Below are 18476 nucleotides of genomic sequence, written 5' to 3'. Positions count from 1 at the left end.
CGAACACACAATCTACGTGGAAAACCTCAGAAAGAGGTGAAAAACCACGGGGAGGCTCTGACCTAGGGGCACTCCGCAACCCTAGGAGAGAGAAAAATTATATTTCACTTAATTCAACACTAAACACAAGTGACAATATAAAGAGGGAGAGAGGAGAAGCCGCCTAGGGTACCGAGCCCGCCTCGGTACCCGCGCCCCATAGAACCGGTCCAGGAATGGATCCGGTTCCCACAGCAACATATTCTAACATAATCTAACAACATGCACATGCAAGATTTTGATGTATATCACCAAACCACCAAATGAAGTCTTGAGGAGATGCGAGAAGACGAGAAGATGAACATGCTGCTCGAGAAGAGAGAGAGAAGAATAAAGGCCGTAGGCTTGGCGCCTGCCCCTTGTCCTTAATATAATTTGTGTTACAATTAAATACACAAAACAACAATAAAAATTACAAGTATGCCACCGCTGTGGTGAAGATGGGTCAGTCTGACTTGACCCGAACCATATCTTAACAGCATATACATACAAAAACACATAAATTATGCATAACATAGAAACATGCATATATACAAGCAGGTTCCTTTATTTGTGATCTTTAAATCAAAATGCATTTGCCTATAATGGTGCATTTGAATTAGCTAGATCAACCTATTCATTTACCTGGTCCAATGGCTAGCCAATCTAGCTGTTGGACTAGCCCAGTGGCTATGATTTTGGTTCTAGCTGTATATGCAGAAGAGCTATGCCACATTCATTTGTATGTGCACTTATTTCACACAGGTGTGGGGTGCGGGTGCATGTGCAGTTGTGGGTGCAGCATTTTTCAGAAAACCATGAACACGATGCAGGTGTGGTGAGGATAGATAGTACAAAGTTACAAACAATAAAACTAGCCATAAATAACAATTAATGGTTAACAAACTATGATTTTATTAATGATTCAACATAAAAGAAATTGTTTGTTGCTGCACCCAAGCGCCCCCAAGCTGCACCCGACACGATTCGGATATGGCAACCTTTTTCAAGAGTGTGTTACTTAGTGCTCCATGCAAGGACTATGCCCCATTCATTTGTATTCTTTTTTCTTGAAATTTCATTTTCTTTCATGCCTTGTGCATTCTTTATGAGGTAACGCTCTTTCAAACCTAGATTAACCATTATGTTTCTTAACACTATTATCCAACAAGTCCTCGAAGATGAAAACTGATATACCTCCAAAGCAGTGACATTTTTGAACTGATGCTTACTTGAGACCTGCCGCTTAGCCTTCAGATATTTCAATGATGTTTCATAAATCATGAACTGGATTGATGGATTGCAGACCTACATATGGATAAGAAAACTTTGGTAATTATTTACCATGTATCATTAACTCTGATCAATCCTAGTTTACTACTAAATCACTAACCATAACAAGAGTTGGAATTATTCCTTTCCAGAATCCTGGTACTCCTGCTTCAGAATAAATTTCGTGAACCTAAACCATTGAGCAGTGCAAATATCATCAAAGAATGAAGAACGAATTTTAACTGGAAGAAGTAAAAGTGGAAGGCACGGCCTTGAAGTAAATGATTCATGGCTACAACAGAAAAAATTAAATGTCAGCTCTGTGCAACCAAAAATTATCTGTGCATACTGTCAAAGCAAGTTGCTACATGTCCCACCAAATCTTCCTATCATCATGTGCTTGTACTAAGCCAATGATGTTTTTTTGTCTTTAAAATTGTGAAGATAGGCATCAGTGCATACTCATTTGCAGAAATGAATAGCTAGAGCAAAGCTATTTTCACATGCATATTTGTTGTGAAATGTTAAATTAGGTAAAATATATGTATATATTTATGTATGTGTGTGTGGGTGTGCATGTGTGTGCTATAGTTTATTATAGATCATGTTTACATTTCTTTTTGTAGCCTTTTGTTATTTTATTATTATTTTTTCATCGGCTTCAGTTCTGAAATCTGGTCAATTTTGGAGCCCAACAGAGAGTTTTCTAGCCACTGGTGCTAGTCCACTGGCTAGCCTGTTGCTGCTTTCATATATAAACAGGGGATTATTCCCATTGTATGCTGTCCTTTCTGAGTGCTAACCATAGTTCAATTCAAACCTTTTTTAATCACTGTTCCAAGTGCCTTTGAGCACTACTATTTCTTGTGCCTTTGTGATTTGAGTAACTATTGTCTGTATAAGCCTTCTATTTTGGCTTATATATTTTAGATATGCATTCATTACACATGGTAACAGAGTTAAGTAATTGAAAAAGGTTAATCAAGCTATCGGAGGTGATTTTTCTTGGGAAGAATGCTGACTTGAAGTCTCATCTTTTTCCTGTCAAATACCCTTTTGTCATGGACTCATTTTCTCTTCTTCAATGGCCAACAGGGATTCTCATTTCTCATCAGGCTTCAAGCTAAACGGGTCAAACTATTAAGTTTGGGCAGGAAATGTGAAGACTCACATCAAAGGCAAAGGACTTCAGGGTAAATTAAAGGTGCAATCTCAGAAGTCGAGCCAGAGCTTACTCAAATTCAAAATGGGAAATGAAGACCTTTTGACAGTGTCAAAAAAGACATGGCTCTTGAGGAAGACAATAAGGAACTTGAGGAATCAGAGATATAAAATCTTCATTCTGTCACGGTTCTTCTCCATGGTGGAAATAATTGTTAACACAAATAATTTGAAATTTAAAATGGCATCTTAAGCATGAGAATATCTCAAGAGTGTATACTTCAGGAGAATTGCCCCATAATTTTTTCCAAAGAAAAGCATCAACTTTTCAACAAATGGAGATGATCATAACAGAATAATTCCATATGGATTGAGTTAGCTCTTTTGGAGCCTGAATGGATTGGTAACGCGAGTGAAATGAGGCAAAGGCAATTGGAAGAACATCCTTCTAATTTCTTGAATGGGCTTACACCTGAACTTGAGAAAATTAGATCTACTCTTCTACCTTTTCTGACTCCACCCATCCTCCCCACCATCTCCTCTCCCCCACCCCCCAACCCAACCCAAAAAAAAAAAAATGAAAACCCCAAACACACACACACACACATTGAAGATATTATACCAAGTGGGAGAAAAGATACGGAATGAGAAAGGTTAGTGACAACTGACAGTGTCTGGCTATGATGTTGTCTAAGAAAGTTAACCATAAAAAACATGAAGTTTTTGCCATATGATCCAGAAGTAATATGAAGATATATAAGCATCCCCACTTCAATAAATTTCAAAATAAAGGGATGGAGCAAGACAAAGGAACAAAAAACAGTAATTTATCACTTATGTAAAGATTGGGCCATATTAAACCCATTGGTCCCAAGTGAAGGAAGAAGCTTGTTACGTTAACCACTTTCAATCTACTAAGAATGAAGGTCCATCATGAACCAGTAGAGCAATGCCATTAAATCAACTTGTGCAAGACATCCAACCTCCCCTTAAACTTAAAGTTTTTGTTACATGTGTTACCATGTCCACATCATTTCCTAATGGTAAAGGTCCTTGATACTTGATTTAGGTGCTTCTTCTCACATGACCTCAAATATTTCTCGTTTTCCCAAATGCACTATAATTTTTCTTTCATGTGTTTCAAGTTTCAACTGCTAATTGTGCTTCTTTGAAATTAAAGGAATCACAAATTTGGAAAAAGAAGGCTTTATATCCAAGATATACTTATAACAAACCTGAGTTTAAGTTTCTCTCATCAATACGCATCAGTGCAGGATCACTGGTCCGAGAAGTTGATTGGTAGTAATTCTCTAGGAAAAACATCTATTTCCTAAAACATGGGGTTCTACGTCACACAGGTGTGGCTATGGGTGTTGGTCTGGGTGTGGGTGCAGCATTTTCCAGAAAACTTAGTGCCAGTGCAGCATTATACCATATATCTATTTGTAAATAGAAATATGTATTTGTAAATACATATATCTATTTGTAACAGGTGTGGCTATGGGTGTTGGTCTGGGTGTGGGTGCAGCATTTTCCCAAAAACTTAATGCGAGAGCAGCATTATTCCATATATCTATTTGTAAATAGATATATGTATTTGTAAATATATACCATATGTAATATACATATACACATACATATGATACAAATATAAGTAATATATTACGTATAATATACATATACACATATATATGATACAAATATAAGTTCATATATTATAAATCCATACATATGATAATGTATAACGTATAGTAATATATATAATGTAGTAATAAATATTACTACATACTATGTTGTATATACGTAAAATATACATGCATCATTACATGTTATAACAATATGTAATATATTATACATAATACGTTATATATGTATACGTAAATACAGTTATACAAGTATATATATAACAATATATATGTTGTATACGCTATAGCACTACTTTCTGAATCCCCGTTTATTATATATATATATTGTTGAATAAGAAAAGTTTTATGTTTTAGGAGGTTCCTTGTAATATTAAAGAGTTATAAGATCTCTTTAATATTTTCCTTATTTCCCATTGAGTTATTTTGTAAATCCCTTTTTACCCTAATCTCTTTTATAAGAGAGATAAGGGTTATCGTAATAACAGGTTCTTTTAGTTCAATCTCACGGCAGCTTCTCTCTCTCACTCTCTTCTTCTCCGCTGCAACATGGTATCAGAGCTACGGACGTGACTAGAGACTTGAAGCACACAGCCAGCGCGTGGACGTGACGCACACCGTCGGCGATCCTCCGTCTCCTTTCAGGTTTGATCTCTTCTACTTCCTCCGTTTCTTTCTCCTTCACCTCTCGCCTATTCTAGTTGTTGTTTTCCAGCAACGAAACAGTGTGGAGGAGTCTATTCACGCTAGGAGAGATGCGTGAATAGACTCCAGCCGTGGATTTTTTTTCAGAAGTGTATATAGTATCGCAGCTGTGTGGGAGTCTGCGCTGATTAATCGCCTATGATTTGATATGTTATATGATCAACGCAGCCAAGTGGAGGACTGCTATCTATGACGTCTATGGCAAGTTTATGTTGATGGTTTTATTTGCTGTCGTTATTCATGATCTGTGAAGGATAAGCTGTGGTACAGCAGCGTTAGATGCATAAATAGATAAGTCGTTGGTCAGCGCAAACAATACAAACAGTGGGGATTCGTTTTCAGTTGTGGGCTTGCTGATAGCAGCGTTTTACTGTCTTCAGATTGCAGTCCTCTTTGTTGTGGTATTGCTGTCAACAGTTGGACAGCAGGTTGATTGTTTCTGCGCATCTAACTTTGCCGTGTGGGACGTCTGTTCTTGTTGATCAGTTTCTTTTTCAATAGAAATATATATATATATATATATATATATATTCTCTTGCTATTGGTGGTTGATCTCTTGTGGACAGATTTATGATGGCTGAAAGTAATAAATCTGATTTTTCTCATGAAGTTAAAAGTGGAGGAAATCCATTTTCGTATGGTTCTACTGTAAAGTTAGATGGATCTAACTATGAGATTTGGTCTCGTGTGTTTATGATGTCTGTGATTGGACATCAAAAGGAGCATGTTATAGAAGAAAACGAACCTGTTGAAAAGAGTGGAAAATATAGTTCATGGAAGGGAGATAATAATATTGTCATGTCATGGATCATGAATAGTGTGCAACCTTGTATCAACTATTGCATACTACACCTCGGCTAAGCAAATGTGGGATTTCTTGAAACAAACTTACTCGAATGACAGGAATATTAGCAAAATATTGCAGGTAGAGGAGGAACTACTTAATCTGCAACAGGGTGACCAAAGTCTTGCTCAGTACTTCGCTTCCCTTAAGTCCATCTCTGAGCGACTTAAAGCATTACGTCCTCCATGTCCAACATGTTATAAGACCCATGGTGAACAGTCTATGGTTGCGAAATTCCTACAGGGTCTCTCCTCTGAATATGCAGTAGCAAAGGCTCAGATGCTGACTGGAGCAGAAATCCCTGATCTAGCTGAAGCCTACAACAGGCTTAGTCGTCTTGTTGTGACCCTCTCTTCACCTACCAGTGATATCCATGCCTCTGCCTTAGCAGCTTTAGGAGGACGTAGACGCGGTTTATTCAGGGGAAGAGGCATGGGCCGTGGGTCAGGAGGAGGTCGGGGGAGATTTCAGTGCACTTATTGTGGGAAAATAGGTCATTTGGAAGAAAGATGTTGGGATAAACATGGTCGTCCTACTGCAGCGCCATCCTTAGGCAGAAATGTTACATCAAAGCTAGGGAAGAACTCTTTACAGTCTTCTATTGGAGCGGCCCAAGCAGCGTCATCAGTAGTAGATGAGTCTTTATCTTCTTCTCAGCCTGAGACAATGACTGTGAGTATCAATAAGTCAGAGTATGAGGACTTTCTAGCACACAGATCTACTCAGCCATCGGCCTCCACAGTTATGACTGACAGCGCTATGTCTGTTGACACTATCTCACATGATACAGGTACTACTTGGATTATTGATTCAGGGGCATCGAGGCACTTTTGTAGTACGCCTTCTATGTTTACTGTGCTACACTCACTACCTCAGATACGTCATGTGAGACTTGCAGATGGTAGATTGTCACCCATTATGGGATATGGAGATATCAAGATCTCTCAATCTATGACTATTCCCAATGTGTTATATGCTCCTAAGTTTCCCACAAATTTGTTATCTGTCGGACAATTGGTTAATGATTTACATTGTCGTGTTACGTTTGACCCTGGTTTATGTTCATTTCAGAACTTGCCAACTGGGAAGACGATTGGTGGAGGCTATGAGAAAGGGGGCATCTACTTCCTGTCGGATCCCGTGGCATCTCAGACTTGGTCATCCATCTGTCTCCAAGCTCCGTCATCTCCTTCCACATCTCTCCTTACCAGAGTCGTTCCAGTGTGAAGCTTGTCAACTTGGCAAACACACTCATAATAGTTATTCATCGAGTCTTAATACGTCCAGTTGTGGACTATTTGATCTTCTTCATGTTGATGTGTGGGGTCCTAGCACAGTTGCTAGTAGGTCAAAATTTCGTTATTTTCTTGTCATCGTAGATGATTATTCTCGAGTCACCTGGGTTTTCCTTTTGAAGGAAAGGTCTGAAGTCGTATGTACTCTCAAAAATCTTATTATTGAAATAAAGACCCAGTTTGGTATTCTTGTTAAAAACATTCGCACTGATAATGCTCTTGAGTTTAAGGCATCTACTTTAATGAAGTTTTACTCAGATAATGGCATTTCTCCTCAGTTTACATGTCCCCATACTTCCCACCAAAATGGAATAGTTGAGCGAAAACATCGTCAACTTTTAAATGTGGCTCGTTCCCTTATGCTTCATACTAATCTCCCTGCATATTTTTGGGGAGATGCTATTCTTACTGCTTGCTACTTAACCAATCGTTTACCCTCATCCTGCATTGATAACCAGATCCCCATTAAACTTGTGCACCCACAAAGATCCTTGTTTCCAGTGGCTCCCAAAGTATTTGGTTGCACATGCTTTGTTCATATTCTTGGACCCACACGTGACAAATTGGGAGCCCAAGCCATTAAATGCATTTTCATTGGCTACTTCAGAAACCATAAAGGCTACAAATGCTTTGATCCCTTGACTCAAAAAGAGTATATCAGTGCGGATGTCACATTCTTTGAGTCTCAACCTTATTATAGCCTCACTCCTATGTCTACTGAGATGCCACGGTCTCCAGACCCACTACCTATTCCTCCTATTCCTTTGGAGTCGTTCCCTGTTGAATCTCCTTCGTCTATTGTGTCCAAGTTTCGTGATCCACCGCTGGTCTACACACGTCGACAGGACCCTTCTCATAATCTTTTGCCAACCGTTTCTCAGGAGGTAAGTACATCTGAAGCGCATAACCCTACTCATTCTGATCCTTGTCAAGACTTACCTATTGCTCTTCGCAAAGGCAGACGGCAATGTACTTTACATCCTATATCTCATTTTGTGTCTACTGATGGGGTTGGTAAGAATATGCAACAATTCATTCATGATTTGGTTGCTCATACAGTTCCTACGTGTCACCAGCAGGCCTTATTAGACACCCAATGGAGACGGGCTATGCAAGATGAGATGGATGCCTTAGTGCAGAGGGGCACTTGGGAACTTGTTGATCCTCCTCCTCGATGTGATATTGTTGGCTCAAAGTGGGTATTCACAGTTAAGTATAATTCTGATGGTTCTTTGGAACGATACAAAGCTCGAATGGTTGCTAAGGGCTACACGCAGACCTACGGTGTGGATTTCTTTGAGACCTTCTCTCCAGTTGCTCGGTTGGGAACCATTCGTCTTATTATTTCTATGGCTGTCCACCATGACTGGCACATGTATCAACTGGATGTCAAAAACGCCTTTTTGTATGGTGATCTTGATGAGACTGTCTATATGCAACAACCACCGGGATTTGAACGACAGGGGGAGTGTGGAAAAGTGTGCAAGCTGAAGAAAGCTATTTATGGACTCAAACAGAGTCCTCGTGCGTGGTTTCACAAGTTTTCCGAGGTAGTCTCACAGTGTGGCTTTGTGAGATCTCCTCTTGATCATTCCTTGTTTATCAAGAAGGCTTCCCGAGGTATAACTGTTCTCGTGGTTTATGTTGATGATATTATCCTGAAGGGTGATTCTGATCAAGAATTTCTGATGCAAAGCTGTTTCTTCAAAAACACTTTGTGACGAAAGATCTGGGTCCTCTACGATACTTCTTGGGAATAGAAGTTGCTCGCAATGGGGAGGGTGTTGTTCTCTCTCAACGGAAGTATGTTCTTGATTTATTGCAGGACACAGGGATGCTAGGAGCTAAACCGGCAAATTTACCTATGAATCCACGTATACATCTTCATGATGACCAAACAGAATTAGTGGATTCTGTTAAAATATAAATCCTTTACCAGCACGTTGAAGAGGAGTCTCTTAGGATTCCACCTCCTTGTAGAATGTGTTAAGATATTTAATGTCCTTGTAACATGTGAAGAGTCTCCTAGGATTCTATGTTGTAGTTAATATCCTTGTTATATGGGAAGTCTCCTAGGATTCTATGTTGTAGTTAATATCCTTGTAATATGTGAAGTCTCTTAGGTTTCTATGATGTAATTAATGTCCTTGGAGCTTGTGAAATCTCCTAGGATTCTACGATTGGAGACTCTTAGAATTCTGGAAATGGGATTATAAATAGAGGCCGTGCAAACCATTTTGGCTACGGCTTCTTCTCCTCAGTTTCTTCTTGTTTTCATTCTCTCTCTCTCTCTCTCTCTCTCTCTCTCTCTATCTCTATCTTCCTGCGTGAGTGCTGTTTTCTGGTTACAGATATTGGTGCTAGATTTCTATCATGGTATCAGAGCGCCAGGTTACGTTATCTCTACCAAACGAAATGCCCAAACAGGTCTGATCTGGTTAGAACTCTTTTCTCATCTTGTCTCTATCCTGAATTTACTTTTCTCTTGCGCAATTCTTGTTCCTTTTTCTTCTTGCTTACCCAAGGACACATCTTGTTATATCGTGTCTTCTTTCCCTCTCATCTTTTACCTATATACCATTCCTTTCTGCTGTCATGGAAAACCTTTCGCATTCTAGCATGTCCTCAAGTTTTCTTTCTCACCTTATTACCGAAAAACTCAACCATGAGAATTATCTGATCTGGAAAAGGCAAATCATGCCTTTCATAAGAAGTCAAGGCCTCTTTGGACATCTTGATGGTTCAACAAAGGCTCCACCAATATCTGTCTTACAGGAAATAAAAAATGAGGCAGGAGAAGTTATTGTTGTTCATGAAGACAACAATCCTGAACATGCTATGTGGATGAGACGTGATCAAAGTCTGGTTGCGTATATTTTGTCCACTTTATCTCAACAAGTGTTACTTTCAGTTTCTGATGATTGTACTGCAGAAGAATTATGGGAAACCCTTGCTGATACCTTTTCCCAAATATCAGAAGCTCGAATTATGTACTTAAAGAAAGAATTTCAGAATTTGAGCAAAGGTTCAACGTCTATCATGGATTATTTGGGGCGTATTAAGGCCGTCGCAGACCAACTTGCTGCCTCAGGGAATAACATTTCTGATAAGGAAAAGGTGCAGCAAACCTTGAATGGACTTGGGCATGATTATCATGCTTTTATTACAGCTCTTGAGGTCCTTCCTGTTCTGCCTTCCTTCAACGAACTACAAGGTAAACTTCTCCAACATGAAATGAATATGAAAAGAGTCATTGAAAGGACTGATCAAGGAAACTCCCAAAATGTGTTGGCTATGAATGTAAAGTTTGGTAAGAGCCATGGGAACTCCAACCATGGTGGTCGTGGCATTCTACCAACACCACATAACCAAGGTATGTCTCCTTTGGATACTTCAAGAAAAATACCAATTTGTTTTCAGTGCAACAAGAAAGGACACATGAAGGCACAATGTTGGTTTAATCCTCAAAATAAAAACAAAGGGGTAAGACATGATTATAAACAAGGAGGACAAAGTTCTAAATCCACCGCTGAAGATATGCAACAGCTATTGATGACCGCATTCTCAAAGATGACTATAAAGCAAAATGAGCAGGGAGAATGGTTCTTGGATTCAGGTGCAGCTACCCATGTGACAGGAAATGCAGGTAAATTGACTAACTTATCCCCTCATTACGGTAGAAGTTGCATTATAACAGGTGATGGAAAATCTCATCCTATTACACATATTGGAAATGCACATATTCCATTGTCATCCTTGTCTCTATCACTGTCTAATGTTGTTCTTGCTCCCAATATAAAAAAGAACATCATATCCATTTCTAAACTCATTGATGATACAAGCTCTTCTGTTGAATTCACACCTTCTTCTGTCTATGTCAAGGACCTCCAAACGAAGAAAATGTTCGCTAGAGGGGAGCGTCAAGGGAATATGTACGTCCTCAAGGAATGTCTACCCAAGGATTCATCCACTTTTGATATAGGATTGAAAACATTTTCTCTTTCTCATAATGCGTCATCAGTGCCAAGTTCTTGCCATTTTCAATCAAAAGTAAGGGGCCCTAACCAATTTTTGGAGTCTGATTTGTGGCATAGTCGGCTAGGACACTGTGGTCGACATTTCATTGAAAAACTTGTCACAGATAGTCTCATTCCAAGATCAAGTTTACCTTTTACTTCAAGTGTCAAAAAATGTTCAAGTTGTGGACTTTGTAAGAGTCATGTTTTACCTTTCCATAATATAAATCAAAGGGCTTTCAAACCTTTTGAAACTATTTTTTCTGATGTATGGGGGCCAGCCCCTATTGATTTCATGTCTGGGTCAAGATATTATGTCTTATTCATTGACTCTTACTCACGTTTCACCTGGATTTACTTCATGAAACACAAATCAGAAATACCTCACATATTTCGAAACTTCTATGCCATGATTCAAACTAAATTTTCATCCAATGTGGTGCATTTTCAATGTGATGGAGGGGGAGAATATTCCTCGCTTGATTTTATTGAATTTCTACGTGAAAAAGGGATAACTAGACAAATTTCCTGCCCTTACACACCACAACAAAATGGTGTAGTTGAGCGGAAACATCGACATATAGTTGAAAGCGCCATGAGCATGATGCATGATACTAATGTGCCCATTTCCTTGTGGACTGAAGCCTTCTATACTGCTGTATATATAATAAATTGTTTGCCTATGACACTCTTGATGTCTAAATCGCCATATTTTACACTCTTAGGCAAACAACCTGATTACAAGAACTTGAAGGTTTTTTGTTGTGTATGCTATGTTCACGTTGATGCTGCCTTGAGGAACAAGTTTCAAGACAAAGCTATTCAATGTAGATTCGTTGGATATGCTGATGAATATAAAGGTTTTCGATGCTATGATCCAACAACTAAACGTATCAAAACTTCAAGAAATGTCATTTTTGATGAACATAGTTTTGATAATACAAATGAAATGCCTATGACCATTGAATCTTATGATCCCTGGACCAGTACACAGTTATTCAATGCAGATCCTGTTATAAAAAATGATGTGCCTCAAAGTGAAGATTCAGAGAGAGCAATACAACCGTCGGATATGGACCAAAGTGAAAATCAAGAAGATCCAACACAGTCATCAAGTCATCACGAAAACAATAATGAAGAACAGAGCAACGATGCACATCGGTATTCGGGTCTTATCTACAGTCGACGACTAAGGGACAGAGATGCTCACAGTGAAGAAGACAACATGCCCCACCTTAGAAGATCCCAACGCATTCGTCATCCCATTCACAGGTGGGTTAGCTATGATTCTTTATCACTTGATTTTCAGTTATTCATGGCAAAAGTTGGCAAGGAGGAAGAACCTACTTCATTTGATGAAGCATCAAAATCACATCACTGGAGAAAGGCTATGAAAGAAGAAATGGATGCCTTGCATGAATGTGGAACATGGGAGATCGTTCCAAGGCCACACGAAAAGAACGTAGTGGGCTCCAAATGGGTATACAAAATTAAATACAAACCTGACGGCAGCATAGAAAGACACAAAGAAAGGTTAGTAGCAAAAGGGTTTACACAACAATATGGAGAAGATTATGATGAGGCATTCAGCCCTGTGATCAAAATGGGAACAATTCGCGTGATTATATCATTGGCAATTGAATATGGATGGAGACTACATCAAATGGACGTGAAGAATGCTTTTCTTCATGGTGATTTAAGGGATGAAGTATATATGGAACAACCTCCAGGATACACGAAAGGAGACTCTCATGCATGGGTTTGCAAACTAAGAAAATCTATTTATGGACTTAAACAGGCCTCACGTTCGTGGTTTGACAGTTTCTCTTGCAAGATTCAAGAATGTGGTTTTCGGAGATGTCCTCTAGATCACTCTCTTTTCATTTATCGAAAGGAAAACATATTTACTTTACTTCTTATATATGTTGATGATATTGTTATCACAGGCAATTCAGAAAAACACATAGAAGAAGCTAAAGTTTTGATGATGCAAAACTTCAAAATGAAAGAGCTTGGTGATTTACGATTCTTTCTTGGAGTGGAGATTGATAGGCACAATAATCGCCTCACATTGACACAACAGAAATACACGTTGGATCTGCTGAAAAAGTCAGGTATGTCTGATTGTAAGCCTATTGAAACTCCTAGTGTTCTAAATCAAAGACTAAGTGCTCAAGATGGGGAGTTATATGAAGATCCTACGCAATATCGAAGTATTGTTGGGGCACTTCAATATCTTACATTTACTAGACCAGATATTATATATGCTGTGAATCAAGTATCTCAATTTATGCATGCACCTAGAGATACTCACATGGATGCTGTCAAAAGAATATTAAGATATCTTAAAGGGACAGCAGGAGATGGCTTAGTTTATGGTAAGAGTGAAAATATAACTACTGGACATCAACTTATGACATTCACAGATGCAGATTGGGCTGGAGATCCCGATCAAAGAAAGTCTATTTCTGGTTTTTGTATTTTCATTGGACGTAATCTTGTGTCTTGGAGTTGTCGAAAGCAAAAGGCAGTAGCAAGATCCAGCACTGAAGCTGAATACAGATGCATGGCTGCAGGTACTGCTGAAGTTACATGGGTTAGACATTTGCTAGAAGACATTGGAGAAAAGATTAAAACATCAATGTTAATGTGCGATAATCAAAGCGCTATTAACATTGCCTTTAATCCCGTACAACATGGTCGAACAAAGCACATTGAGATTGATCAACACTTTGTTAGACAAAAGGTGGAAGACAAGGAGATTCAGCCTATTTATGTTCGTACAGATGAACAAGTTGCAGACTTATTTACAAAAGGATTAACAAAGGAACGATTCTGGTTTCTAAAAGGCAAGTTGTACATGGTGCAAAACCATGCACAACTTGAGGGAGGGTGTTAAAATATAAATCCTTCACTGAAGAGGAGTCTCTTAGGATTCCACCTCCTTGTAGAATGTGTTAAGATATTTAATGTCCTTGTAACATGTGAAGAGTCTCCTAGGATTCTATGTTGTAGTTAATATCCTTGTTATATGGGAAGTCTCCTAGGATTCTATGTTGTAGTTAATATCCTTGTAATATGTGAAGTCTCTTAGGTTTCTATGATGTAATTAATGTCCTTGGAGCTTGTGAAATCTCCTAGGATTCTACGATTGGAGACTCTTAGAATTCTGGAAATGGGATTATAAATAGAGGTCGTGCAAACCATTTTGGCTACGGCTTCTTCTCCTCAGTTTCTTCTTGTTTTCATTCTCTCTCTCTCTCTCTCTCTCTCTCTCTCTCTATCTCTATCTTCCTGCATGAGTGCTGTTTTCTGGTTACAGATATTGGTGCTAGATTTCTATCAGATTCTAGATCTTACAGATCCTTTGTTGGAAAACTTCTCTACGTTACCGTGACAAGACCAGACATTAGTTTTGCAGTGGGAAAACTAAGTCAATTTATAGAAAAACCAAGGAAAGTTCATTGGGATGCTGCTTTGATGGTGGTTAAATATCTGAAATCTTCTCCTGGCAAAGGCCTTTTGTTCACAAAAGGCAAGACTCTGAAAGTGGAAGCCTATAGTGATGCTGATTATGCTGGCTCAGTAGAGGACAGAAAATCTACCACAGGATTTTGTGTATTTGTGGGAGGCAATCTCATATCGTAGAGAAGCAAAAAACAAGGTGTGGTGTCAAGATCTAGTGCAGAATCCGAGTACAGAGCTATGGCTCAAACAACAGCAGAAATGACGTGGGCTAGATCCATGTTATCCAGCCTAAGTGTGTCAATCACACTTCCCATGAAGATGTATTGTGACAATCAAGCAGCCACACACATTGCAAGCAATCCAGTTTTCCATGAAAGAACTAAACATATTGAGGTGGATTGCCATTACATTCGGGATCTCGTTCAAGCAGGAACTATTGCCACTGTTCATGTTCCTTCAGAAGATCAAGCTGCAGATATCTTCACCAAAGCTCTTCCTATTGGTGATTTCTCTAGATGTTGTGACAAGCTGAGCATGTTTAATATATATGCTCCAGCTTGAGGGGGAGTGTTGAATAAGAAAAGTTTTATGTTTTAGGAGGTTACTTGTAATATTAAAGAGTTATAAGATCTCTTTAATATTTTCCTTATTTCCCATTGAGTTATTTTGTAAATCCCTTTTTACCCTAATCTATTTTATAAGAGAGATAAGGGTTATCGTAATAACAGGTTCTTTTAGTTCAATCTCACGGCAGCTTCTCTCTCTCACTCTCTTCTTCTCCGCTGCAACATATATATATGTGTGTGTGTGCGTGTGTGGGTGCATGGATGGGTTTATGTGTTGAAAAGTCGAGAAAATTCTTTCATGGTAGCCTCTTATTGTAATAAAAGAGGATTCAGAAAGTAAGATAGTTACACATAAAAAATAGGTCTACTTTTGGAAATACGAAGGAAGTAAAAAAAAATTCAAAAAAACCTTAATACTAAGTGAAATATACATTTTTCTCTCCCACTACCAGGTACATGCTCTCCCCTCCTCCCCCTCTTCATTCCTCCTCCTTTCTCTTCCTTCTCCTCCTTCTCTTTTCCCCTCTCTTTTTCGTTTTTCCCTGATGAGGGCCACACAGCAGCAGCACCCACATCGTGTCAATGAGTGTGCAGCACTAAGGGTGATGTGTCCATGTTACATAGAGGTTTTTCGCATCCTTTAAAAATGACCATGAAGTTAATTTGATAAGAATCTGAAAATGTTTATGATAGACTCTACGAGTCTAAATTCAAAACATTATCTTGAAACAAATGGAAGTGTTCAAAAAAATTTCTGTCCTAAAACCCCATGCTAAATGGGCTAGCTTAAAAAAAAAGGCATATACTAGAACTCTGTATACCACTAACAATATCCCAAGAAGATTTTTGGCTGAAGCAGCTCTTGCACTAAAACTGATTTTCTAAACCAACATGTGTTTTTCCCATTTATCGATGATTTTCCCATATAATGAGAATGTGCTTCTTCATGGTTGACATTCATCTATATTACTCAAGCTAATAAAAGACATTATTATTAGAAAAATCTTCAAATTTATTATATTATGTAATGTTGTAAAAAGCGTATCGTAAGCCATATCGGTCCAACCAAAAGTTACACTGTATCGTAAAATATAATAACGAATCATAAATTATAATTTAATTAAAAAAATAAGTAAAAATCAAGAAAAATATGTTCTTTATAAAAAATATGTTATACATAATGATAGCCATATTATAACTATGAAATTACAATTCATCGTTCATGAACATTCATAATCATAATTTATAATATGATTTTATTTCTAGCACATCAAGAAACATAACATAACATGATATATATCATAACCAATGTTGTAAAAAGCATATCGTAAGCCATATCGGCCCGACAGAAAAATACATTGTATAGTACAATATCATAACTGCATCGTAAATTTATTTTAATTAAAAAAATCATAAACATAGAGAAAATCAGAAAAAAAACAAGAAAAATATGTTCTTTATAAAAAACATGTTATACATAATGATAGACTTATTATGACTATTGTTAGAATATCTTGTCACAGTCAACAATCCAATCACCATGGGAGGGATTACCTTGATCACTTGTGGCCACAAGAGCTTGAGCTAACTTAGCTCCCTCGGTCGTGGAAGTTTCCTCTTGTGTAGTAGAAAGCCAGCTGATATAAGCTTGCAACTCCTTGATTTGCTCAGAGGAAAGCTTTGATTTTTCAACATGTGATGAATTACCCTGACTAGAGTCAGGCACAGACGACCCTCGCCGACTAGAAGGAGGACGACCACGAACAAGTCTCTTCTCAGGATGAATATCCCAACAGAAATCCACAGAATGCCCCAACTTGTTACAATGACTACAACGCCTAACAGGACGTTGTCCAGTCCCAGAGGCACGACTAACAAACGCTGAGGGAGAACTCCCCTGGCTGGAGTCAATATGCATGACTTGGCGACGTTGTTCCTCAGATTCTACCCGGGCATACACCTCCTCAATCCCAGGAATCTCGTCACAGTTTAGAATTTGGCTCCTAATGGATTCAAATTCATCACGTAATCCTCCAAGGAAAATGAAGGTCCGGTCCATCCATTCTTTTTCCCAGTACAGGGCATGATCAGAACCACAATGCCAGTCATCATTCACATGATAGTCCAGTTCCTCCCATTTAGTCTTCAGGGCTGCAAAGAAGGATGCCACAGACAAGTCACCCTGTTTAAGGGAGTAGATGCCACGTTTGATTTGGTACGTGCGCAAGACTCTCTTCTTACGGCCATACATCCTTGCAAGCACAGTCCACATGTCATATGCAGTCGACTTACGCAAGATCAGGGGCTGAATATCAGCGGAAACAGAACTAATGATCCATACTTTAACTTGGCTGTCTTCCAACGCCCAAGTCGCCCAGTGTGGATCCGTTTTAGAAGGGGCAGGTTTCTCCCCAGTGATATAGGGAAGACGACCGCGACTGGTAATCCCTATTTCAAGTGCAGCAGACCAAGATAGATAGTTGTCTTTGTTCAGCCGAATGGAGGTGACTTGAACAGGCAAGTTCTCGCTCTTGGTATGACTGCCCGAGTCAAAGGCAGCATCGATCTTGCAAGTCATGTCTTCTGCCATCACAATCCCCACAGGAAGGCAATATCCAACACCAGGACACGCGGCACCAGCCCAAGAGAAAACAAGACAAGCGGCGGCGAAGGTGGAAGAACCAAGGCGGAAGAGACTTAAGGCCTGACGGCGGCGGCAGAAGAAGCCCTGACGGCGACGGCGAGAGAAACCCTAGCAACGGTGGAAGAACAGCGGCGCCGCAGGTCACCAGCGGCGGAAACGCAGCGGCGGCAGTGGCGGAAACGTCAGCGGCGGTGGGCGAAAAACGTCAGCGGCAGTGGCGGAAAAAAACAGCGGCGGCTGCGGAAACGTCAACAGCGGCGGGCGGCGGGAAAAACAAGGAACTCCAACGGCGGCGGAAAGAACGGCAGAGACAGTCACACGGACGGGGGCCTTGTTGTCAATCAATCCACAGCTCGTGATCACTTGTTTGGCCAGGTGTACACCAGGAAGAAGACAGATGTGGTTGAGAATGTTGATATAACCAATCCCAATCCTGTGAGTTCCCCGAATGACCCAAGTCAAATCGATGAAGAGCTTCCTATAGCCTTGCGCAAGGGCACCAGGTCATGTACTTCTCATCCTATTCAGAGATTTGTCTCTTATGCGAAACTTAGTAAGGATTACAAATGCTTTATTACATCCTTGTCTAAGTCTGTGATTCCCAGGTGTGTGGAAGATGCTAGAGAGGACCCTAAATGGCTGCATGCCATGACAGAGGAGATGGAGGCCTTGGCAAAGAATGATACTTGGGAAGTTGTTGATATTCCCAAGGGGACTCATTTAGTTGGTTCCAAGTGGGTGTTCAATGTGAAATACAAACAGGATGGCACCGTGGAGAGGTATAAGGCTCGTCTTGTTGCAAAGGGGTTCAGCCAAAAATATGGTATTGATTACCTTGAAACCT

At 39.4% G+C, this 18476-nt stretch overlaps 1 protein-coding gene across 3 annotated transcripts in view; it reads right to left on the bottom strand.

The window, feature by feature from the left end:
* LOC116255768 (peroxisomal nicotinamide adenine dinucleotide carrier-like) overlaps positions 1 to 18476 on the bottom strand; it is a 64756-nt gene that overhangs the window by 14828 nt on the left and 31452 nt on the right. For all 3 annotated transcript variants that reach the window (XM_050078384.1, XM_031631754.2, XM_031631755.2), the window contains exons 7-8: positions 1412 to 1480; positions 1216 to 1326 (exon numbers count right to left, since the gene is read on the bottom strand). In XM_050078384.1, the coding sequence (XP_049934341.1) occupies positions 1216 to 1326; positions 1412 to 1480 (180 nt within the window). The remainder of the gene's footprint in view (positions 1 to 1215; positions 1327 to 1411; positions 1481 to 18476) is intronic.

The sequence above is a fragment of the Nymphaea colorata genome, chromosome 6, assembly GCF_008831285.2.
Source record: "Nymphaea colorata isolate Beijing-Zhang1983 chromosome 6, ASM883128v2, whole genome shotgun sequence".
Taxonomy (NCBI): Eukaryota; Viridiplantae; Streptophyta; class Magnoliopsida; order Nymphaeales; family Nymphaeaceae; genus Nymphaea; species Nymphaea colorata.
Note: the sequence above shows the minus strand (reverse complement) of the source record. Positions and strands in the feature narration are given on the sequence as shown.